At 41.7% G+C, this 26,828-nt stretch overlaps 1 protein-coding gene and 1 long non-coding RNA gene across 2 annotated transcripts in view; one reads left to right on the forward strand and one right to left on the reverse strand.

Moving 5' to 3' along the window:
• Positions 1-14,834, reverse strand: part of LOC123258390 — a 49,948-nt gene extending 35,114 nt beyond the window's left edge. Inside the window, exons 1-2 of the long non-coding RNA XR_006508050.1 lie at positions 14,655-14,834; positions 14,462-14,586 (exon numbers count right to left, since the gene is read on the reverse strand). This is a non-coding gene — a long non-coding RNA (uncharacterized LOC123258390). The remainder of the gene's footprint in view (positions 1-14,461; positions 14,587-14,654) is intronic.
• Positions 14,540-26,828, forward strand: part of LOC6505749 (acetylcholine receptor subunit alpha-like) — a 361,394-nt gene continuing 349,105 nt past the window's right edge. Inside the window, exons 1-2 of the mRNA XM_044718328.1 lie at positions 14,540-14,572; positions 14,669-14,713. Of these exons, the coding sequence (XP_044574263.1) occupies positions 14,555-14,572; positions 14,669-14,713 (63 nt within the window). The 5' untranslated portion in view covers positions 14,540-14,554. The remainder of the gene's footprint in view (positions 14,573-14,668; positions 14,714-26,828) is intronic.

Consider the following 26,828-nt stretch of genomic DNA (forward strand, 5'->3'; position numbering starts at 1 on the left):
AATTGACTTTTTCCATCTCGCTGGAAAGTGGCCAAGTTTTGCGATGGCATTGAAGAGCTGGGTGATAGTGCAGACGGCGCAATATGGAAGCTCAATGATCATTTTGGGAGTTATGAGGTCGCAGCCTGGTGATTTTTTCGGATTTAGTTGGTTTTTGATGATATTAGCGATTTCGTTTGGGCGAAACTCGATTGGTTCATGTTGAAGCTGAGGCTCATATGGTAAAGTCGGCAGAGTAAAGGCACTAGTGGCCGGATTTGGTTGGAAGATATTTTTGAGGTGATTGGCAAACGTGCTGGCTCTGTCTGCATCGCTGCGCGCCCAGCCGCCTGTGGGATTTCTAATAGGCATCACTGTTTCTTTCGGTGAGCTTAGAGTTGGGTGAGCTCTCCATAGTGAGTGTTTTGTACTAGAAGTTGACAATTGCTCTATATAGCGGCGGTGGACATAAGCTTCTTCTTGCTGTAGGGCTTTAGTAAGTTGACGTGCGGCATGTCTAAAGCTTTGCTTAGTAGATGGCGATCTGTGGAATTGCCACTCGCGACGTGAACGCCGCTTTTCGAGGACGAGCTGTTCAATTTGTAGATTTGTCTTTTTATTACTTTGTGTATTTATAGTTTGCGATGTTGAGGCTCGAGCTGCAGAGACGAGTACAGACTCAAGTGAATTAACAAAGCTGTCTACGTTGGCTTCATCGTGGAGATGAGGACTTAGCTCAATGTGTGAGCTGATATATTTTCTGTACTTAACCCAATTGGTTTTCTGTGAGGTCAATTTTAATGGTTGTTCCAATGTTCCTGGATGTCGCAGTAGAATGAACAGGACAGGCGAGTGATCAGATGAAAGATCCGATAGGCAATTGGCGCTTATCAGATTTTTAGGGATGTTTTTGGTAATCGCAAAGTCTATTAAATCTGGTAGTTTCCTTGGGTCTGCCGGCCAGTATGTTGGTGTGCCAGAAGAAACATAGTCGAGCTTGTTCTTGGCTTTGATAATTGCATTATAGAGCTGCTTCCCTTTTGGAGTCACGAGACGGGATCCCCAGTGTGTGTGCTTGGCATTGTAGTCTCCTGCTGCTATGAAGTGGTCTCCAAGTGTGTTGAAAAACTGCATAAACTCATCTTCAGCTATATTGAAGCGAGGGGGGCAGTATACGGCGGCTAGTGTAAGTTGGTTGCCAGTATTTAGTTGTATATTTATAGATGTGGCCTGTAGGTAGTTTTTAGCAAATTTGTTTTGATAATGGTGCTTTATGCGGCTTCTGATTAGAATTCCAGTCCCACCATGTGCTTTACCATCTGGATGATTTGTTCCGTAGAATGAATATCCTCGTAGTTGAAAATTGTATTTGTTTGTGAGGTGTGTTTCCGAAAGCAGCATTACATCGATGTGATTGTCGAGTAGGAATTGAGCTAACTCAAGTTTATGTTGCGAAACGCCGTTAGCGTTCCACGTAGATATCCGTAGGAAAGCCATTATTTGGATTGTTGTGAAACCAGCATTTGAATCAATAGATTTTGGTTTCGCATTAAATCTTGCATAGTTGTGCGCATAAACGACATAAATTCCGTCAGGCTTTGTTGTAGGCTGCATATCATAGCTTCAAAGTTGCTTTTTGGCTGCTCTGTTGGTTGATGTTGCTGAGCCGTGTTCGGTTCTTGATATGCTGATTGCAGAAATGAGCTTCTTGAGGCAGGTGTCGCCGGTCCTGATTTTAAGGCGCTTGCGTATGTCACATTTTTGTCAACGTTAATGGGTCCTAGTGAGGATCTGGCTGCAGTCGAGAAGAAGACTTCAGGGTTTGATCTGGACGCCGTGAACTGTCCATTTTGGGTGCGGGCAGCTATTCCTTTCTGGTGGATGCGACTTTTCAGCTCCTTATAGACTGGGCATCCTCTATAATTAGCAGTGTGATTGCCACCGCAGTTGCCGCACTTTTTCGAGTTGCTGTCATCTTTGCTCGCTGGGCAGTGTGCGGAGTCATGAAGTTCTCCGCAAACTACACACACCGGGCGCAGTTTACAGTATGACCTTGTATGGCCATATTCCTGGCAGTTCGCACATTGTACCGGGCCATTGCGTTTGTGCGGTTCCTCAACTGTAATTCTGCGGTGCAGCAGGTACTGAAGATTGTATATTGGGTGCACTTCGTATTTCTTCAGGAGCTTGGTTTCTGGTTCAAGCTCAACCTTAAAGAGTGGCTGCGGCTTTCTATCCCTGTTAAGGATATTAAAGACTGTCTTGGCGCTAAAACCCTTCTCCTGTAGCGCCTTTTTTATCTCTGCAGGCGTTACTTCGGGCTCTATGCCCTTAAGTACGACTTGCAGGCCCTTGCTGCTTTTTAGCTGGTACGTGTAAAAGTTCTTTTTATTCTCGGTAAGATATTTTGATAATACTCTATAGTTATCTTCAGACTTCATTTGAACTTTTGTTTCTTGAATGTTGCCCTTTACAAGGGGTATTATGTGGAAGTTATCCTTACCAATAAGCTCAATAATTTTGTTGACAAGAACATTGGAACTTTTTTCGCGTATATAGATAGGCGGAGGTTTTGGCTTCCTTTTCCCAACTTCAGTGGATTCGACCGCCTCAACCTCATCGGCGTCTGCCAAGATTTTAAATCGGTTTGAGTTAATGGGCGTTTCTTTTGCTACTAGGCTAGCATTGCCACGGGTTATTTTGCGTTTGGAATTCAGGGGGCTCAGCTTCCTTTTGATTTGGATGTAGCGATCCATGCCAGTCTGCACAGCCGGCTTAATATAGTCATTGTTTTTGTTTTTGTTTTGGTTTTCGGGCAGCGCGGACGTATTACTATTTGCGCTGCTAGCTGATGACGTCGTTAAACGCGCTGTCGATACAGTTGCGGTTGTTGTTGTTGTTACTGTTGACGTTGTCAAAGAAATTGAGGTGCTAGTTACTGCACTCTTTGGCTGCAGAGACATCGATGGTATCGAGGGGGAGCAGGAACGCGCTCTCTCGCTCTCTACGTTTAAGAATTCGGTCAAGTTGGGGGTAATTGACCGAGCTTGATCGGAGCTTGCATGGTTTTCGGTTGCTTTAAAAGAGAAGTACGCGTTGTTTCTTTGTACTGAGAGCCGTCTCTCGTCTAGCTCACGTTGACGTTGTGTGCGAACGTCGTTTGAACTCATTGCAGTCGAGGTTGATTTAGTTTGAGTTTTAAGTGTTGTGTTTTATACTAATTAATTAATTAATTAATCAATATAAACATTAGCGATTTCATCGCAAAAAGCGTCTTTTCGCGTTATTGTAGATTTCTTAGAGCAGTCACTGCACTTTTATGATTTTATTGAATTTTTTTTTTTCCCGGAGCACAATAAAAAAAACACGTCTGCATGCGACGACTGCAATCGAAAGAAACTGAAACAGGCTAGTTATTGATTACAGAAAGCTCAATGAGGTAACAATATCCGATCGGTACCCCATTCCTGAAATAGGCGAAATAATCGCACAATTAGGAAACAACAGATTCTTCTCAGTACTAGACTTAAAAAGTGCATTTCATCAAATACCACTTAAAGAGTCAGACATGGAAAAAACTGCATTCGCAGTAAATGGAGGCAAATACGAATTTACCAGATTACCATTTGGATTAAAAAATTCACCAGCCATATTTCAAAGAGCTTTAGATGACATTTTGCGAGAACACATAGGGAAAATCTGTTATGTGTACGTCGATGACATCATCGTTTTCAGCAAAACAGAAAACGACCATGCCGAAAACTTGAACAAAGTGTTTCTAACATTACAAAAAGCCAATATGAGGATACAAATCGACAAATGCCACTTTTTCAAAAAAGAAGTTGATTTTCTGGGATACACGATTTCAGAAGAGGGAGTTAAAACCAACATCGAAAAAATCAAGACAATTAAAAACTTCCCAATACCTAAAACACTAAAGTAACTTCGATCATTTCTAGGAATGACAGGCTATTATAGGAGATTTATTAAAGATTATGCGAAGATTGCCAAACCTTTAACTGCCCTTTTAAGGGGAGAAGAAGGACGCGTATCCAAATACAAGTCAAGCAGAATAGCTATTAACCTAGACAAAGAAGCAACGGGTGCATTTGAACAACTTAAAAACACACTTATATCTAGGGATGTAACATTAGCGTACCCAGACTTCACGGAGGAATTCCAATCGACCACAGACGCATCAAATTTTGCCATAGGAGCCGTTTTAGAACAGAACCATAGACCAATAACATTCATATCCCGTACCCTCTCGAAAACCGAGGAAAATTACGCAACGAACGAAAGGGAAATGTTAGCCATCGTATGGGCTCTCCAAAGCTTAAGACATTATCTGTACGGATATTCGAAAGTGACAATTTATACAGACCACCAACCACTGACCTTTTCAAATAGTGCAAATAACCACAATGCCAAGCTAAAACGCTGGAGGGACATTATCGGCGAATACAGCCCAGAAATTAAATACAAGCCCGGTGTAGCTAACGTAGTAGCAGACGCCCTATCCAGAGCCCGACCAGAAGTTAATTCAATCCATTCAGACTCTACAATCCACAGCGACGAAAGTTCTTCACATAATCTAATATTCTCAGTAGAAGCCCCGATCAACGCATTTAAAAACCAAATTTTTTTATTAAAAGAAAACACTGATGCCTATAACTTCGAAATTCCATTTTCAACTTTTCATCGCCATATAATAAAAAAGATTTCTTACACAGAACAGGAAATCATTAATATACTCAGAGCCCGATTAGATCCCAGAATTATCAATGGTATCTACACTTCAGAAGAAATAATGGGAAAAATTCAAACTATTTATCCTACGCACTTCAAGTCTTACAAAGTTAGGTTTACTAGTAATCAAGTTGAAGACGTACCATCAGAAACAACCCAGAATCAGATCATTACATTAGAGCACAAAAGGGCACCCAGAGACGCAAAAGAAAACAAAATACAAATTCTTAAAAATACTGCTTCCCACAAGCTCAAAAGAAAATTCAGGCAATAGTCCAATCCTGTCAGACATGTAGAGAATCCAAATACGATAGACACCCACCGAAGGGGGCAATCCAACCAACTCCCATCCCTAAGTACCCAGGAGAAATCATCCACATAGACATTTATATTACAGAAAAAAATAATATTCTAACTGGTCTCGACAAGTTCTCAAAATACGCCTAAATCAAGATATTAAAATCAGGGGCCTCCGAGGACATTAAAGCGCCTTTGAGAGAAATGCTGATAGCATTCGGCATGCCCAAGTGGGTAGTAATGGACATCGAACGCGCTTTAAACTCTACAGCGATTCGATTCCTTTTAGAAGATCAACTTAAAATATCAGTCCATACAACAGCCCCATACGCTTCAACCAGTAATGGTCAGGTAGAACGATTTCATTCAACACTTTCAGAAATCATGAGATGCATTAAAAAGACAACGGGAGTATGACATTCGAAGACCTAATTTTCAAATCAGTCGAAGAATATAATGGGTCCATCCATTCAGTAATAAAGGAAAAACCAGTTGAGGTGTTTTTCAGGAGGTCCACTCCGAACACCACAGAGGACATAGAGAAACAGCGGACCGAAATCAGGGAAAAAATAAAAAAAAAAACAGGTAGCCGACATAGAATACCATAATCAGGATAAGATACAGCCAAAACAATATGAGGAGATACAATTCATGTAAAAATCGACAAAAGACTAGGTACCAAACTTACCCCACGCTATAAAAAAGAAACAGTCAAAGAAAATAATAACACTACAATAAAAACTCAATCCGTTAAAATAATACACAAGAATAACATCAGAAACTAACTCTCAGACTATTCATACCAACTTGCCTCAGCCTGTCCACGGTCCTTGATTATTCAAATTCACAAGTGATCTCACTTGAGACTGGACTTGCGGCCAAACAAGAGGGAACATTCAAAATCATCCATACATTCGACCTAAAAGAATACGACAATACATTTGACGAACTTAACAAAGGACTAAACAGCCTCACACCAACACACCATCTATACCCCTACCTGTCTTACGAATTAAATCAGATAAAACAAAACCTTCTCAAACTAAAAACAAGAAAGGAAAGCTAACTTCGGGCGGAGCCGAAGTTGATATACCCTTGCAGTTCAGTCGCAGTCCGCTAGGTGGCGCCACGCATCTTATATTATTAGATATATAGCAGATCGTATAAAGTCGGCCGATCCTTATGAAATTTAGCATATCGAATTATTTTGCCCAAACAGTGATCTGTACCAAGTCACATCTTTCTAACTTAAAAAACACCAAAGTTATGCCAATTTCGATCGTTCTATGACAGCTATAGGATATAGTCGGCCGATCCTTATGAAATTTTATATATAAGATATTTTGGTCAAATATAACATGTGTGGAAAGTCCCAACCCTCTAACTTAAAAAACACCAAAGTTATGGCATTTCCGATCAATCAGTTATATGGCAGCTATAGGATATAGTCGACCGATCCCGGCCGTTCCTACTTATATACTACCTGCAAAGGAAAGAAGGGTGTGTGCAAAGTTTCAACTCGATAGCTCCAAAACTGAGAGACTAGTTTGCGTAGAAACCGACAGACAGACGGACCGACGGACAGACGGACAGACGGACATGCTCATATCGACCCAGGAGGTGATCCTGATCAAGAATATATATACTTTATAGGGTCGGAGATGTCTCCTTCACTGCGTTGCACACTTTTGACCAAAATTATAATACCCTCTGCAAGGGTATAACAAGCAATAGACAAAAAAGAGCAATAGAAATCCTAGGATCCTAGGAGGCATGGAAATGGTTGGCAGGAACACCGGACCACCATGATCATGAAATACTAAAGAACAAAATAAACGGACAATTAGAAAATAATAATAAGCAGGTCATAATAAATAAAAAATTAAGTGAGAAAATTAATCAAATAAGTAACGTAACGAATGCCATTTTAAAAATAACTAAAAATTCAAACGAAATATTTAATGAAGAGGCAAATATCCTCAGATATAGAATTCAAATAATAAAAGAAATATCTAATATACTACATGCAATAACTTGGGCCAAAACAAATATTATAAACTCTTTTATATTCTCAACAATAGAAACCAATATTTTAGAACAAATTTTTAATAAAGGAAATAATCTGTTTATTAATATGGAAGAATTACTAGAATTTTCAAAAGTCAAACTTGCATCGAATAATAAAGCTCTTCTGTATATCATAAGTATCCCAATAATAAGTAATGAAATCTGTAGAACCCTATTAGTCAAAGCAGTAAAAAAAGCCCATATAATATATGACATAAAATATGAAAACTTGTTAGAATGTAAGAAGGAACTATTCGCGATATCAAAACCATGTGAATGTGTGTTAAGGATAAACTGTTAGACTTAAGCAACGACACTTGCGTAAGGGCTCTATTAAACCTAAGACCACCGGAATGCAAGGCAATCAACAGCCAACATGTGCCTAATTTTGAGGAATTACTACCAGGAACACTGATGCTGAACGACTTTAACGGAATGGTATCTTTGGACGGAAAGAACCTTAATCTTCAAGGATTCTTCATCATCCAGCACAGGAACTCCACGGTACAGATCGGCGAAAACATCTACAGAACGGAAGAGGTCATTGTGGTAGTCCCCGAACCTCCGCTATTCCAACTGTCAGCGGTAAACCCTAAAATTAACGAAGTCCTCTCCCTTCAATTAATCAAAGAATTAAACATAAATAACATTAAGATTCCGGAAAAAATTAAAGAAGATAAGACAATCGATGCTTCCGAGAATTATACGTCAGCCACTATACTGCTCATAATGATCGTAAGTCTGATCATAATGCTAGTTAGAAGGTGCATACCAAAAGAAGCCGCCCCGAAAACGACAAAAACACCGGCGGATTCAACCCCACCTAACCCTGTTCTCTTCTACGTTGCGAACGAGGACGCCCGCGTTTAAGGGGGGAAGAGTTAACACCCAAAATGTTAAACACTAGATAATATTAATAAAACGCTAAGTCCAAGCACATAAGTTCTCAATAACAACTGCAAAAGAGCTTACATAAACGCATTGAGTGCACCGTGCACCGCATGCAATATGATGCCGTGGCACCAATAAGGGTCACACGGATCGAAAGACACGTGCGCTGAGTAAGCATTGATTATGCTTGCGATCGTGGGAAAGCCAAAAGAAAGAAAACACCCAAATATTTGGCAAAGCTCACTGAACTTAATGGCAAGTGCATCCACCAACAACACAATGCACTTGCATTGACCAATCAGCAATGAAGATATGGACTTAAGCTACAGCAACAGCATCAGCTACCAATGACATCGAGGGACGCCAGCAGCAGCAGCAACCGGGACCGAGATCGCGGCAGCGATGGAGCAACGCATAGGTGTAATTATTAATTATAAGAATCATAATTGTCAGTTCTAATCCGATACTCAAATAAACAAAATGTGAAAAAGATTAATTTCTTTTTTTTAAAGAATATTAATAAAATCTTTTTAACTCATGTTATATGCAATATAGGTATACAAAATTACACAACAAAAAATAATCTTACTCGGCACGTGCAAGAAAATCAATATAACAAAGACACGTGCTGTGTTGAAAAAAAGGTGGGGATAAAAGAGAAGATTCTGTGGTCATATAGTCGAACAACTCGAGCCGACCTTTTTGTTTTTATACCCTTGCAGAGGGTATTATAATTTTGGTCAAAAGTGTGCAACGCAGTGAAGGAGACATCTCCGACCCTATAAAGTATATATATTCTTGATCAGGATCACCTCCTGAGTTGATATGAGCATGTCCGTCTGTCCGTCTGTCCGTCTGTCCGTCTGTCTGTCTGTCGGTTTCTACGCAAACTAGTCTCTCAGTTTTGGAGCTATCGAGTTGAAACTTTGCACACACCCTTCTTTCCTTTGCAGGTAGTATATAAGTCGGAACGGCCGGGATCGGTCGACTATATCCTATAGCTGCCATATAACTGATTGATCGGAAATGCCATAACTTTGGTGTTTTTTAAGTTAGAGGGTTGGGACTTTCCACACATGTTATATTTGACCAAAATATCTTATGTACAAAATTTCATTAGGATCGGCCGACTATATCCTATAGCTGTCATAGAACGATCGGAATTGGCATAACTTTGGTGTTTTTTAAGTTACAAAGATGGGACTTGGTACAGATTACTCTTTGGGCAAAATAATTCAATATGCCAAATTTCATAAGAATCGGCCGACTATATACGATCCGCTATATATTTAATAATATAAGATGCGTGGCGCCACCTAGCGGACTGCGACTGAACTGCAAGGGTATATCAACTTCGGCTCCGCCCGAAGTTAGCTTTCCTTTCTTGTTTATTTATATTTTTTTTTATTTATATATATATTGTTATACCCTTGCAGAGGGTATTATAATTTTGGTCAAAAGTGTGCAACGCAGTGAAGGAGACATCTCCGACCCTATAAAGTATATATATTCTTGATCAGGATCACCTCCTGAGTCGATATGAGCATGTCCGTCTGTCCGTCGGTCCGTCTGTCCGTCTGTCTGTTTCTACGCAAACTAGTCTCTCAGTTTTAAAGCTATCGAGTTGAAACTTTGCACACACCCTTCTTTCCTTTGCAGGCAGTATATAAGTCGGAACGGCCGGGATCGGTCGACTATATCCTATAGCTGCCATATAACTGATTGATCGGAAATGCCATAACTTTGGTGTTTTTTAAGTTAGAGGGTTGGGAGTTTCTACACATGTTATATTTGACCAAAATATCTTATGTACAAAATTTCGTAAGGATCGGCCGACTATATCCTATAGCTGTCATAGAACGATCGAAATTGGCATAACTTTGGTGTTTTTTAAGTTAGAAAGATGGGATTTGGTAGAGATTCTATTTTGGGAAAAACAATCTGATTTGTCGAATTTCATAAGGATCGGCCTATAGCTGCCATATAACTGATTGATCGGAAATGCTATAACTTCGTTGTTTTTCAAGTTAGAAGGATGGGACTTTCTGTGCATTCTAATTTGGGCCAACTTATATGATCTGCTAAATGTCATCAGGATCGGCCGTCTATATCCTATAGCTGTCATATAACTGATTGATCGGAAATGCTATAACTTCGTTGTTTTTCAAGTTAGAAGGATGGGAGTTTCAATGGATTCCTCTTTTGGCAAAATAATTCGATTTTCCAAGTTTCATAAGGATCGGCCAACTATATACGATCCGCTATATATCTAATAATATAAGATGCGTGGCGCCACCTAGGGGACTGCGACTCAACTGCAAGGGTATATAAACTTCGGCTCCGCCCGAAGTTAGCTTTCCTTTCTTGTTTTTTTTATATTTTATGCACCAACCGAAAGTTAACTGCGTGCATGACGCTTCGGTATTAACGTCGGCAGAGAAATTTCCTGTGCCCCTAGAATGAAGCCTTGCCGACTACTGATATATAGCATATGTATGTTAATTTATTTATACCATATGACATATAGCATATGCAACTAAAGTTATCTCTCTATTTATACCCTTGAAGAGGGAACCCTTATAATAACTTTGATAAATGCTACAACGCGGTAAAAGGAACATCTTCAACCCTAAAAAGTATATATTCCTGATTAGGATCACTTCCTGAGCCAATATAAGCACATCCGCCTGTCCGTCGGTCCGTGTGTTCGTCTGTCTGTTTCTCCTCAAGGTAGTCTCACAGTTTGAAAGCTGTCGACTTCAAACTTTGCACACATTCTTAACCATTCGCTGCTTATAAGTAAACTCAGTCTATTGGGATTCCCAACTGATCTACTCATCTGGAAGAACGCAACGTGTTTTCTTTAAAAATGTTACCTCGCCTTTAGTCGGCGTCACATCTGGGGTGCCCCAAGGAATCCATCTTGGACCCTTACTTTTAAGTCTAGACTTCAATCCGATTTGGATAAATTTCAAAATTGGTGTTTAGCAAATAACCTAAAGCTTAATGGATCGAAATGAAAACTCATGTCATTTTATCGATCTAGTCCTCACCAGGCTATGTAATTTCTCAATGGGAACGCCTCAGAACGATTAACTCAGGTTAACGATCAGGTGGGTGTCCTATTAGATTTGAAACTTAAATTTACCGACCATATATCTACCATGGTTAATAAAGCTATGGGTGTGCTGGCTTTATTAAATGGGAACTTAAATGGGAATATGGTCAAAAGAATTTAATGACTTATACATAATTTTATATACACTTTATATACATCATTGGCCCGTCCGATTCTTGAGTATGGATCGTGCGTCTAGAGTCCTGGAAACGTAGTACACCGAGCTCACATAGAATCTGTACAAAAAAACTTCCTGACTTTTGCCCTTAGGGGACTTAATTGGGATGCAAATCTTCACGTCCCCTCTTATCATAGTAGACTTTTATTAATCAACTTACCATCATTAACAAACCGTAGAACGATGCTGGGTGCCATGTTTCTATTTAATCATATATATGAAAATGTAGACAGCCAGCATTTTCTAACACGCTTAAATTTTAACGTTCCTAGTAGAAGGACTAAAAACCTACGTCCTCTCCTCAGCCATTGTTGTTCGACATATGCCCCACACGATCCGTTCAGGGTATTATGTTCGGACTACAATGGTCTCTACCACATCTTGTGACTTTGCTCTACTAACAATCTTTAATCCCTTATACTAAACACCTTATCTGTGCAACTCGTGATATCTTCCTTCCTACTCCTACTCTTTTCTTAAACTATCTCGGATCTATCCCCGCGATTCGAGCCGTATGTTACGCCGCAGCGTCCCTCGGTCAGTTAGTCGGGACTCCCGACTCGAGAGGTGGGCTGTACGTATGCATTATAGAAAGCCCGGCCAGGTTTTCCGGCGGTTGCTTGACCCGACATACTCCCCTGTTAAAAGATGAGATTTTAATCGAATCTTGATAGGGCAACAAGTAAAATTTGTTGATTGCCCGTCCTTAGCAGCGCCACCCGACACACTCTTGCCAGGGCCCACTCTTGCCAGTATTGGGCAGCTGGAAACGTGTCGATCCTAGAAGATCCAGGGTGCGCACTGGTGGCAACTGAAGATTGCCAGAAAGGGAGGCCCCAGCATAGCCCACGGATGAAGTTGAGTGTGCTGACATGCTCTTTAAGTTACTCTTCAACTTCCTTTGATCCTTCAAAATCGGATGGGCGAAGAAGTTCATCGTGGCGCTCATCTAAACGACTTTGGGGGTTCTAGTCGCGATGGTTCAGCTGCCATAAGGACCTTGACATTATCACGTCCTTCGCCTCTACAAACAACCTCCACATACTCGAAAAATAATCCACCTCAAAGTAGCAGATGAACTCACTGAGTCTGGTGAAAATGAGGATCTGCTACGCTGCTACGTCGAGCATCGCTGAACGAGAAACACCGTCGCTGGATGCGGAAGCCTCGAGAGAGGGGTTTTGGCCTTGGATACCAGTTGAAGAGTTGCCACCAAATTCAGCAGACTATGATGCATGAGTGCACACGCACGGCAGCTTGAAGCATTGTAATGTCACTTATACTGTGTGGCATCATCCACCTTCTGCAACAACAGTTGGGTTATAATGCTATAATGCAGCTAGCAATCAGCTCTGCCCATGCTTGCCAGGGCTTGCATATGCGAATTAAATTTATCCCAAAGCTCGTAAAGCCTTGTCGCCAATGCACATGACATGACCTTGAAAAATAAGCCGGCGATTTCTTCTGAGTTCCGCAACATCTAACTCAGACAGCGCTTTGTGCGTGCTCTTGAAATCCGCGACTTTGCCTACCATGCAGAGATGACGGACTCTGGAGAGCATAGATTTGCCAACGTCGGCATATGCACCAAACCCGGTAGGACGGCCTACTAGAAGGGTCTACTTTAATCCAGGTAACTCTGAATTTATGATTACAAACTCGTCCACATGCATGATCTGTGATGGCCATTCCCACATAATAAACTCTTGCCAAAGGTTTTTAAGTTTGCCGCCTGAGGATCATTTAGGTGATGTTAGGCGGCTGGACTTATGCCGTAAGATACTTGGATTTGGTCACCCATCTCGACATTGGAATGGTTCAAGCTGCCGTACGTGTGGACGCAGGCATCATAGTCTGCTGCATTTTGGTGGCAACTCTTCAGCTGGTATCCAAGGCCCAAACCCCTCTCCCGAGTTTACCCCATCCAGCGACGCTATTTCTCGTTCAGCGCTGCTTGATTCTGGCTCGCGGGTACTTTTAGTCACTTCCAGATTAGCAAACCAGCAGCGGACGATAAGGTCTCCGGTGTCTGTATCCGGTATAGGTTACACAGGGTTCTCTACGGATGGGTTTTCTTTGAAAGTCTGCTTGAAATCCCAATGCTCGGACTACTCGGCGCAGTTAACTGCGATCGTAGCTTTCAACATCACTGACCTTCAGCCCAATTTTTCATTGGATGCCAGCTCTTGTTGGATTCCCGCTAATGTAAAGCTAGCGGATCCTCATTTTCACCAGCTAGTTAATTTTCTAATTTGAGCTAGATTAATTTACAAGTTGCTTTGTGTGGGGAAAATTCATTTATCTCCTGGTTTGCCCTCCATCCAGAAAACTCGGTTTGGATGGGTTGTTTTTTTATGGAGGCGGAGGCCGAACTTTGTGCGGTTAAAAGGTAGTGCTTATACAATCAGGTTGTCAATTAAACATAACTCCGGGGTAATGGGCGGCTCGTTTTCACAACCTCTACGTCGTTTTCCTACCGTTTTCCTACCTAACCCTGTAGCAGCAACGATCGAAATGGCGCGTCGCAGGTCAAGGCATAGCTGACATCGTTCTGGTGAAGGACGAAAACTTGTCGCCAAGTGGCTCCAGGCAAGAGTACCGGAAATGGTCGTGGGAGATGACGGAGTATGTGGGGTGGCGCTAGTGAACACGGTGTCCGAAGCTACAAGGCGGGCAGTTAACAAATTGTGCTTTCTGCCCCTTCAAGATGCTGTGTAAAGCTCATCTTCCAACGGGGGAGTATGTCGGGTCGCCCACTCTTCGCGTCGCCCAATCTCGTGCATTTGATCGGCCACCTACATCTGTCATGCGCTTTCTTTGTCTCGCTCTTCCGCAGTATCTCTGTCGCTTCGCAGCATCAACATTGAGCCGCGCCCCCGTGTTTTACTTTACTTCTTCGGCCGGTCTTCAACCCTTTAAACCTACCAGAAATTTGTAATCATCATTTATTTACATATGGTATTTACATCTACCAGAAAACGCTCGGTAACTTAACCCACACTTTTAACCAAAATTATAATACACTCTGCAAAGTAATAAAACTGAATACGTGTAGTTAACATACCTATAAGTTTTAGTGCGAAATATTTTAACTTTAGCAAGGCTGAAATTGGAAGAGTAACTTACTTATGGAATACTCTTCGCCCCAACGTCGTAGCTATGAGACTTCAGATTTTACCTACCTGGGTCCCGCCTGATGAGGATAGAAATGTGTCACATCGATTTATAACTCAAACATTTTGTATCACTTTTTGTTTCGGTTGTAATCTTTAAAAATGGGTGTCTTTTTTACTGTAAGTTAATTTTCCTATAAATTGAAAAAAATGAATCCTCCAATAATAAGAAATATAAAAAATAAAATGACTCATTTATTACCTTTTTTGTTTCAGAATTTAAAAAATCAAATTATGACGACGAATCTTTGGGTCGAACAGGTACGTCCACTGGCATCCAATTTGACTTTTATATAAAATTTAGGTTCATTGTTTATATTGATCCTTCAAATGTGAAAGGAAAAAGTTAAGACAATAAATAAAAAAAGTTTTCGTCATAATGTAATGTATTAGTATTTAATTATAATTACACAGGCCAACAGCAAAAAATCTACACGCATAATTTCACCTGCTCCATAACCTTTAAGCTCCCCTGAACCAAAGTCCAGAACAAACATAGGTTCTATCACCCACCGTTTCCGCGGTACACTTAAGAGAAAAAATTGATCAAATTTTACTATATATTGAATTATGTAGGCCGTGTAATGGCGATGACCATCATTATTTCCAGTACATATCATTATTGAAATGTATGTGTACCAAGTAAAATTAAAAAATGGTATCTAGCAGTTACCATATCTTTGGAATACTCATCCAAAGTTGAAATCTCAGATTTTCTACATTAATTTTTGGTCTTCTATGATTTTTCCCCAAACATTTTTCTATGGAAGATTTTTATTTTCTTATTGAAATAAGTAGACCATACCATGTTTTAATTTTGGATTTAGGGAAAAACTCGAAATAATTTTATTGAATTTAATATAGGTGGCTAAACAATATTTTCTTCAATTAAATTGGAGTTTTTGAAAAGCGCAATTGATACTGCTTCACTACTGGATTGTTTGGTATTTTTGTCAATAACACAGGCCGACAATTTCCAACTTTTTTTTTCCTCCACGCATAATGTTATGTCAGGTGTGAAATATCCTAACCTACCATATAACTGATTGATTTGATTGAAAATGGCATAAGTTGTTTTTATTTGCACCAATATTGCACCGCTGAACCAAATTGAATTAGGCCGGCCGATATTAGCCTAGTCCGGGGTAAAAACATGCTTAATCACACTTAAAAGAGATATTAGTAAATCAGAATATTTACAACGGGGTAAATTACAAAACAATAAACATCGCTATTCTTTGCAAGGAACAACGCATTATATTTTAAACAAACATGACTCTCAACCTAGAATGGTACCGCATAGTTTTTTCTGATGAAAAGAAATGTAATCATGAAGTTCCAGGTGGATATTCTTAAAAAGTTACACAGGCGGTGTAATGAGCTACGTAGAGGTGGGCATGGGCTCGTGTTTTCGTCGTGGCACGCGTGCGCACGCGTGGCCACGCGTGTTCGTGTTGAAAATTAAAATTTAACACGCGTGCGTGCGTTTTCGTGCCGACCTTCCAAAACACGACAAAACACGAAGCATTAAAAATTTTGTATTTTCTAGAAATTTCGAGAAAAAAAAAATTTTTTGTAATGTAAATATTATTTTTCGTGTTGGGCCGTGTTGGCAAAATTTTTGGCCGTGCGTGTGCGTGCGTGCTAAAAAAACTAAGCTGTCGTGTCGTGTTGGGCCGTGTCGAAAAATTCAGCCCATGCCCACCTCTAGAGCTACGTGAAGTTGGGCCGGGTAAAATTATATTTTTTTAAAAATAGTGTGAAATCAGTGATTATCAAATGCTCATCAATATTGTCAAGCGCCCACCTCCCGTTTGGAAATTATTATTTTTGAAAAACTTTGCAAAATTTGTATAATTTGAATTTTTTAGTTCGATCATATTTTTTTAAACCGCATAATAGTGCAATAGAAAGTTTATGGTGTATTGGTTCTATGTAGGTATTACATAAACCTCTTAATATTATACTTGAAATATAATATCTTGCAATTAAATTGCATTAACATAGAAACTATTTAAATTTTTAAGTTTTAAGATTGGGCATCAATTTTTTTGTACAATTTTTCAAGATTTAAGGGATGCGCAATGATAGACACCTGGAGAATCGAGTATCTCAAGTATATCAAGTAGTAAATGTGATTTTAAAAATCTAAAAAATGGGGCAAGGGTAAAAGACGTGCTTGTTTTCATAAAAATGAATATATTCAACTTTAAATTATATCAAAACGGGCGGTGGGAGTTTAAAAATATTTATGAAAATTGTAACGTGAATCGTTTTTTTATAAAAAAAAGTGGTGGAAGGATCTGCACTCGCGGTCACGCTGTAAGTTTCCGGCTCTGGTACGATAACTTTAATTTTTCTATATAAGAGAGTGTGCGTGCTGCGACAGAGATATGTGATCTCAGCTAGAAATCAGAACCGGTATTTTAAGTCATTAAGTTCGGAGGAAAGATTATAAAACTGGATAGAAATTTGTTTCGAGTGATTCGAGGAAGGAGCACTGCTGTTGGTGTGATCCTTGTCTTTTTCCCCAACCCTACCATTGGCCACAGAAGAGTGACACTCTTGTGGCCTCTTTACTCCTCCTACACCCGAGGACTTATCGACGAAGTTAAATTTAAGCTATCATTTTATTCAGAATGTTTTCTTTTGTAGGCCTTAACAAACATAACTACAGTATTCCTAATATTTTATTACAAAGGTGCAAGGAAAAGCAAAACCATACTTGTTATATAATATAACTAATTCGAAAGAAAAACTTATTAACCTATTTATTAATTTTATTTGTCAAACTTAAACTATGTGGGTATTTATAGATTAGATTTAAGTGCAAAGATTTGTATACATAAAAGCATTACTAGAATTTTAGAAAAATTTATTTATTCATTTTTTTTTTCCAGTTTTCAATCTAGTGTTGTAAGAAGGGAGAATAACTGTTGAATTAATAAAAGAAAAAGGAAATTTAACCTTTGGGGAAAAACCACTATTCATTCAAATTCAAAAAAATTTGGATTCGCTTATGGCTAATAGCTTTCACATAAATATTTCTCTTTTCCTTTTAATCGGTATGGAAAATGTCTCTGTCACTTACATTTCTTTCTCCTCGGCGCAAAGGTCGACCTCTTGGCGTTGGTTGGCTGCGAAGACTGCAGAGATAGATTATCGCTTGATTCATTCACATTGAAATTTTCCATACATACACAGGGTGCGCCATCTAGACAGGACCTATTGAAATGTTTAATAACTCCGCCATTTTTCAGCCTATTTTAACAAGCCAGCCAGATTCTGAAACTTTAGCCTATGCCATTTTAGACATGGATCGACTTAAAAAAAAAAAATCGGGCTGAAATTGTAGCGCTGTACATCGAAAGCAATCGTTCAATTGTGAAAACTGTGCGTGCCTATCGTAAGAAATATGGGAGTGGCCTCGTTCGCCTCGTTCGCCGGATTTGACGGCACCGGACTTTTTTCGGTGGGGCTACTTGAAGAGTAAGGCGTATGTCAGCAAACCGAAGACTATTGAACAACTAAAAGCTAATATCAAAGCGGAAATTGCTGCTATTACGCCCGAAATGTTGCGAAAAGGCCAAAAAAGGGCCGCTTTTTGTATTTCTAATGAAGGCGGTCATTTGATCGATATTGTATTCTGAGTGAATTGTCAATAAATGGCATTAAATGGAGTTATTCAACATTTCATTAGGTCCTGTCTAGATGGCGCACCCTCTATATTTTTTTTGTTTATATAAAAGCGATCAGAGTTGCAATATTATTTTATTTTATTTAATTTTAGTATTTATTTTTTTTTTAAAACTAAGATTTTATGATTTTTTAACACTGAGCTTATTACAGCTCTCGACTCTCTCTCTCTTCACTTAACCCAACAAAAAAATTATAATTAAGTTTCGTTTTAACTAAAAAAAATTCATTAAACGACACAGTTCAATTGCTCTTTCATTTGAATTAAAAAAAAAAATCAAAATTTCACATACACAGCTGGCCAAAATAATAAGTACACAGGTATAGTGTTTATTTGTTTCGATATAACTCGATTTTTATGCAATGCACACCCGCCATTTTTTTTATATTGATAAGATACAATGTTACACAATTTCTAAAACAAGAATGAAATATGGGAACCTCGTGTATTCAATACTAAGCTTAATTTTCTGCTGGGTGGGCGATTTTGGTCTGGTCAAAATAATAAGTACACCTGTGTATTTGATAAATTTTAAAGGATTAAAGCTAGATTCGAGTTAAGATATGTAGGTTTTTATTATATCCTAGCATATTTAAGTGTATCCCAGGAAAAAAAAATTCTATAGTTGGGCAAAAAAAAGAGTTGTACTTCAGAAAAAAGAAAAATCGCTTTAATTCTGCAAAAGGAAGGATAGAATCTTCGGGAAATCGCTAAAAGACTTGGGCAGTCATTATGTTTGGTCCAGAATGCCCTAAAATTCAAGGTTCAATTCGAAACTCGAGGTCGGAAGAAGAAATCCTGTCAAACGACCGACACCCGAATCCTAAGTTTTTACTGCTCATCCATTGCTGCTCATATTGACCATGAAATATCGTCTAGATCAGTTCGTCGAAGACTTACTAATGCTGGCTTACAAGGACGCATAGCCAGAAAAGTTACTCTCCTTCGAGGGAGTAATTTAAAGATGAGGAAACAGTTAGCCCAAAATCATTTGGCATTATCTGGAACAGAGGGTTCCAAAAAGTGGAATAACGTCCTATGGAGCGACGAAACAAAAATAAATCTATTTGGTAACGACTCCAGAAAGAATGTACGACGACCCAAAGGCAAAGAATTCGACGCCCGGTACTCGAAATAAACCGTTAAACATGGAAGCGGAAACATTATGATTTGGGACTGTTTTTCTTTGCATAGAGTCGTCCCGATTCATCGGATTACCGATACTATGATCCGATTTGGGTATAAAAATATATTGTCTGACATAATGCTGAGGAAGACATGCCCTTGAGTTGGGTCTTTCTACAGGACAACGACCCAAAACACACATCAAAGCTGGTCAAGGCTTAGTTCACCGAAAACAAGGTGGACATTATGAAGTGGCCAAGTCAAACTGCAGACTTAAACCCAATAGAAAACCTACGGGGAGAGCTTAATCGTCGGATTGGCACAAACAAATTTCAAAATATAGAAGAATTGCAGCAAAGACAAGGTACGAGAGTTGTTTGGAGACGTGCCGTAAATTAAATGCATGCCGAAACGGATAACAAAAGTTATACAAAATATGGGGGGATATACTGGGTATTAGATAAGCATAAGATTACTATAAAAAGAAAAAAATTGAGAAAATGTTTTTTATTTTTAAGTTAGAGGCTTTGAAGAATTGCTGTACTTATTTTTTTGACCAACCCTTTTTTATGTTTTTTAGGTTTAATCGACAATAAATTCTACAGATTTCGTGAAATATTCTTATGTTAAGTATTTTTATAATCAACATTATGCCAGAAAACTAGAAGAAATTAGAATTGGTTCGTTACGGTTATCAAAAAAGATTTACGTGACATAGAAGAAATCTTATGAGCGTGTACTTATTATTTTGGCCAGCTGTGTATGTTTCCTTCATATACTTTTTTTTATTTCCAGCACACATCTTTCTTTTGAAACTTTTCTATACTTATTTTTTCCCTTTTTTTTGTTAGGGCATAACTACACTTAATTTCGGCAAAAACAAATAAAAAACAGTGCAATTGGACATTCGTCTCGCACCATAGCTTATTCATAATAACTTAAAATTTATTAAATTCTTTTTTTTTCGATTTTTCCTTAAGTTCTCTTTCAATCTTCACATTTTCTTTCAATATTCACCTTTTACACAATCTCAAATTTTTTCTTTAAAATTTTCGTATAATTTCGGCTTCTTGCCTTTCCTCTTTTTCAACACGTGTTCTCTTTCTCTCTTTTCACATTTCAGTCTTCTTCTTTAAAAAAAAAAACTTTGCTCGATTCCAATTCTGTCTTCCTTTCTTATCGCGCTCCGTCCTTTTTTTCACGCCGTTTCCTCTTTGCGCGGTTTACTTGATGAATTTGCTGTCTTCCTCACTTAGAACTCCCTCGCCGTTTTTGGCGATTCTCTTCTCTCCTAGTTATTCCTCTCTCCGGTTTCGGCCATTTCCAACGTCGTCGTGTAGCGTTTTCCCGTTCTCTCCTTGAAGACTCTCTCAAGCCCTGCACGAGCGGGACTCCGTAGAGGATACGTGCGAGCCGGCCCTGAGGTTAGCCGGGTAATTCTCCGTGTCGAGGCCCGCTTTTTCCCAATAAGTTGGGAGGAAAAAGCGTGGGCTCCTTTCGTCGACCGCTTCTCACTCTCCATCACGTTTCTGATGTCGCTCTCGTGGGGCCCTTTCGCCACGTGCTCCTAAGGGCCACTTCTTCCCTGCGGTTAAGGCATGCGAACTCGCGGCTCGTTCACGATCCCGCGGATTAGCAGTTTTCTTTTCCGCTCTGCCAAGTGCGACACTGAAATTGCGACCACTAAAAAAAAGGTTTTTTCGCTAACTCTCACTCTGCACGTCCGGCTCGACTCAGTCCCAAAATCGAAAAGACCAGCTGCCCTCTCCCGCGCTATTTGCTCTCCTCTCTTAGACAGACCAGACTAGATTAATTCTCGATCAGCTGGCCGAAGATTCGCCTAAGTGGTAACCCTCAATGAAAATAGGTTTTTTTTTCTGATTTATCGCTGATTAAATTTAAGTCATATTATATAATATTGTACAAAGTACCAGGCCAGCTGAACCCCCGCAATCCTGGGACTCGACGCGAATGCAGCATCCCCCATGTGGTTTAGCAAACTCCCTCGGAACCCCGAGGGACATGCTAACTACAACCGGGGTGAGCTGCTGTCTGAGTGGATGCTGGAGAATGGAGCCGTTGCCCTCAACCAGCCCAGCCCGGTGTTCACGTTCGTGCGCGTAGCGATATCGACGTGACAATTGCCAACGACGCAGCATCGATGTGGGCCACATTCGAGTGGAGAGTGGGAGTTGAGTGACCATAACATGATTACTGTTGTGGTTACTCCAACGACTACGCGCGCAGTTGAGAGCCTAGCTCCTGTGCCGTCCTGGAACATCTCCAATGCTCGCTGGCAGTTGTTCGAACAGGAGATGGTGAGTCGGGCAGCCGATATTCCGGAAGACTTCTCACAGTCGCCGTTGGATCAGCAAGTTTCGACCCTGCGCGGCATGGTCCACGATGCGTGTGACCTTGCAATGGGTAGGAGGACGCCGAGATCGCCTAGGAGAAGGTCGTCAGGTTGGTGGACCGCCAACCTGAACACGGCGAAACGCGAAGTGAGGAGACTTCGCCGCCGGCTTCAAAACGCTCGCCGTCGAGGAGACGACGATGCGGCTGAGCTAATGGTGGTCGCGCTGAGGCAAGCCTCAGACGATTACAAGAAGCTCATCCTAAGGGCGAAGGAGGACAGCTGGAGACGCTTCGTGGGAGAAAACGCACACGATCCCTGGGGGCGCGTCTACAAGATCTGCCGAGGACGCAGAAAGTGCACGGAGATTGGGTGCCTCCGCGTTGATGGCGAGCTGGTCACCGATTGGGGTGACTGTGCGCGTGTGCTCCTCCGTAACTTTTTCCCAGTTGCGGAGTCCGATGCACCGATTGCCGGAGCGGAGGAGGTCCCACCGGCCCTCGAGGAAGTAGAGGTTGATGCTTGTGTCGCCAGGTTGAAGAGCCGTCGCTCTCCCGGCATGAACAGCATCAATGGCACTATCTGCAAAGCAGTGTGGCGCGCCATACCTCAGTATCTGACGGCGCTTTATTTCCGTTGCATCCAGTCGGGTTACTTCCCCCGAGAGTGGAAGTGCCCACGTGTAGTGGCGCTACTCAAGGGGCCCGACAAGGATAGGTGCGAACCCTCGTCGTACCGTGGGATATGCCTGTTGCCAGTATTTGGCAAGGTGCTTGAGGCCATCATGGTTGATCGTGTGAGAGAAGTTCTTCCGGAAGGATGCAGATGGCAGTTCGGATTCCGCCAAGAACGATGTGTCGACGACGCTTGGAGGCACGTTAAGAGCAGTGTCGCTGCCAGCCAGATACGTGCTCGGCATCTTCGTCGACTTCAAGGGTGCGTTCGACAATGTCGAATGGAGTGCTGCACTGCGCCGGCTCGCCGACTTGGGATGCCGTGAGTTGAGCTTGTGGCAGAGCTTCTTGTCAGACAGAAGAGCAGAGATCCGAAGCAGTTCTGGGACTGTTAATGTTCCAGTAACTAGAGGCTGCCCTCAGGATGCCCTCAGGATACCTGCCGGTATGCCGTACAGTGTCAACCCTGGCACTGCAGGTGCTTGCTGGAGCCCCGCTTCTTGACTTGGCTGCTATGAAAATAGCCGTCAAGTACAAGTTGAAGCGTGGATACCCGTTGGAGGGGAACGACTGGCTCTATGGCGAGGACCTTTCAGGTCTGAGCTGGACGCAACAAGTCGCGCGGGTAGACGAATGCCTTCTGTCGGACTGGCAGAGCAGATGGGATGATGGTGATTCGCCTGGTCGGGTGACTCACAAGTTCATCCCAGGTGCAGGGTTCGTCTATCGGAATCCGGATTTCGGGTTCTCCATGCGCGCGGGATTCTTGCTGACAGGGCACGGGTCGTTCAATGCATTTCTGCATAGAAGAGCCCTTAGCGACACTGCTGCATGCTCATGTGGCGATCCTAATGAGGACTGGGAACACATTTTATGTGCTTGCCCCCTTTATGCAGACTTGCGAGACCTCGATGGACTCGGTTTGCAGCACGTTGGCGAAACCTGGACATTTGGAAGGATTTTGGAGAGCGGCGACAGGACCAGAAGACTCACGGAGTTTGCTGAGGAGGTGTTTCGGAGGAGGAGGGGCTTGCAGTAGCCCATTTTTCTCGCCGTGTGGTAGCGGCGTAGAATACTGCCACAGCTCCCCATAGCTTGTCGTAGGAGGCGACTAATATGGGAAGGTACCCCATCCGAGCTTGTCGGAGCTAAAGGGGTGGGTCACCGAGCCCACAAACTTCGGTACCACGGGTTGGATAGTGTCCAAGCACTACCATTTGAGGTAGGCCCCCTTGTGGGAGTATCGTGGTGGCTGTGGTTGATACCCAAATCGTGGGTAGAGTCCTCGGACTCGACGTGGAGTTGCGTTATACAACTCGGGCGCTGTGACCCATAGATCAGCAGAGGTGATAGATACACGTCGCTCCTCACCAAGGGGAAGTTTTCTGTCCGACTCGCAGATACTTAAATTGGTACCGGGCTAGTTGCTATGTATTTGCTATAGCTTCTATTCCGGGGCGTTGGCAGGCGTACTATCCGTGCCCGTGCACTATATGCCTACTCGTAGGTATATTCGAGTGCCGTGGTTGTAATCCCTTCAGTGTGGAACACGCCACGTTAAACAAGATCGGAGAGATCCGAGACACACCACCTGTACAAAGTACCTCTTTAATTTAAAGATCATGAAGAATAGAATCTTAAATAAACATAATGTTAATTGTTGGGCCGAGCAGCCACCACAAAATGCATGAAAAATAATTATAATACGCTTAGCTACAGCTGTTGCTATCAGCATGTATTCTTGTCTGATTTGTCTCCCACTTTCACATGCGCTTGTTGCATTTTATTGCATAATGGAGTCTGGAGTAGAGGTGGAGAACTATCGAGAGTCGGTGCCATCGATAGCCGGTTTTTTTCAAACCGTCGATAGTGCCATCGATTGTTACCGATACTATGGTCCGACATTAAAATTTTTTTTTTAAGTTTTCAAATATTTGAAATATTTCCAAACATGTGAAATCTTACTCCTTTTTGAGTTACTCTACTTATTGGGTGCAAAATCCTTTTCAGAGTCTGTGATGGTGAAATCGCATGTTTGCATTTCTGGACTTGGCGCAGTAGGCGTTGCGGAAAATTGTTAAATTTTTACACAAGCGAATGTTTAAATTATTTTAGCGATCTGAGACGCTATCGAAGTCACCATCGACACTATCGATTGCGGCTCGATAGCGGCCAACCATCGATAGTGTCGATAGCGCCATTGATAGTTCTTCACCTCTAGTCTGGAGCTGAGACTATTGGAGCTGCTGCCGCAACCCGGAAAAGGATGCTGCGGAGAAGAGCAGAGGTGACCTGGCAGGAGATGGAGACGCGGCATCGTAAGGTGAAGGCTGCGGCGCGGGATGAGGATTGCATTATGGCGCAACAAGAGTTGGAGGAGCTTAAATTAAGCTCGCAGCTGGCGACTGATGTGCAGGTCGACATTCAGGTGGAGGTTGCCAAGCGCTCCATGAGAATTGCTGCCCACTCCACACTTCTCGACGGTACCAGTGTATCGCCAATGCCATACAAGCCAGCCGTTGCCGATGCGAAATTTCAGCGAGTGGGCGGATTTCTGCGCCTTTTTAAGACCACGATTGGCAGCTATCCTCACCTAACGAAAATGGAAATGCTCCGGTGGCTCATTTTATGCCTGCGGGAGCCTTGGATACGGTGAGAGCTCTGGAAATTACTGACGCGAATATGCGGAATCAGCTGCCGAGATCCAAGGATGCTTGCTTATCCAGATAATCCTGCAGAAGTTGGATCCTGCCACAAGGCCAAATGGGAAGAAACTCTCGCCGGAAACAACGATAGCCATCTTGAGAGTCCATGGCACGATTCGTAGAGAAAATGTGTCGGACTCTCGAAAGCGTTGACTTTTCCTTGGCGGCGTATTCAAAAACTAACCAAGTGGGCCAAGGTAGATCGTTCAATAACCGATCTTCGTGCATGTTTTTAACCATGCTAGAGTGCATTTCTGACATTCAGTTCCAGTCTTGTTATTAAATAACTGGAATTCGCATCTGCTGTCAACATTGTATGTCGCTAAGTGATGAAAACAAATATGCTGCTCAATTTTTATAGTTGTGCATTTTTTAAATTCGTCCTTTTAAAATAAAACCAATACAACTATCTCTATGGGCATTGACAGCTATGATAGTTGTGTGAAGATCCAACCTTTCGATTCCCATATTGGAATGGGCATGATACTGAAGACATCCAATATCTCTGACGACACCAGTGGTATTGTTATTCGAAAAATGGCGGGAGTATCAGTTATACTGCCTTGGGCAAATATTATTTTGTAGAGCTGAAGGACATCAGTGGTAGCGACTAGCAAGATTTATTTGGGTGGCAAATGATTCCGAATTTGGTTAAGTTGATCTCGTAGCTGTGTATGTGATAATAAAGTTGGGCTGATTATTCTATGGCGAATATTAGTTATCATTAGTTATCTTACTCTGCATTCGCTGTAAACCATTTGCAAGAAGATTCATTAGTGTGGTGAGGATCATTAATGCTGGCTCCATGTTCGTCCGTAGAGCGTTATGCGGCAACTACGTCAAACTTGAACTCGCGGGAGTAGCCTTAGGTCCCGGAGTCGTAGTCAAAGACCGTAAATAGTCTGACTAAATTACCTGGATTCTGCAAGGGACTGCTCGGGTTGACCAGGCGCTTGCTGTGATCAGGCTGGAGTTAATGTGGGGTGCTTGAAGTCCTGGGCTGGTTTTCCTCAAGTACCGGTGGTATGGTGGTTCGGCTGATTCCTTATCGACCGGTCCTACTGGCGGTCCGTTTCACGGGAGCAACACTCGAAGTAGGTTAGGTAACGCGGGGTCTACTGGTGGTCCGTTTCACGGGAGCAACACTCGAAATAGACTGGTATGCCGCGGGATCTCATCGTGGTCCGTTTCACGGGAGCAGCACTCGAAGTGGTTATGTAATGCGGGGTCTACTTGTGGTCCGTTTCATGGGAGCAATACTTGAAGTAGACTGGTATGCCGCGGATTCTACTTGTGGCCCGTTTACCCTGGAGCCACGTGAATTAGATAGTTTATAGAGAGTCCTACTTTGTGAATCGTTTTACACAGGATCACATGAAGTAGGTCAATTTTAAGTGCCGTAGTTTCAGCACTGAGTAACGAGACTATTGACTCTGATCTCGCAACTATCTTTATTTCAGAAGAATCATTCTTATATAAGATGCTAAATTATACATACTTAAATCTACGGAAGGTCAATGTTGTGGACGTGCTCAAACTAATGTTAATGCCAGGGTCACCCACATCTGAGTCAGCTGACTCAGATTGCTTGTTTATGCATTGCTAGCACATGCTTGGGTTTAACTTGGGTTTTGGACAGTCGGTCATTCTTCTTGCTGATAATGCTGATTTCTGCTTCTGGCGCCGTCTACTAGTGCTGGGTTATTAGGTTGGATATTGTTTATGCTTATTGCTAATAGGCTAGTGGGTTTGTATATTGCTGCTGATGCATATTGATTGGATCAAATTACTAAGTGTGCAATAGGGTAGTAGGTCTTGGCAC

Source organism: Drosophila ananassae, chromosome 2L (genome assembly GCF_017639315.1).
Source record: "Drosophila ananassae strain 14024-0371.13 chromosome 2L, ASM1763931v2, whole genome shotgun sequence".
Classification (NCBI taxonomy): Eukaryota; Metazoa; Arthropoda; class Insecta; order Diptera; family Drosophilidae; genus Drosophila; species Drosophila ananassae.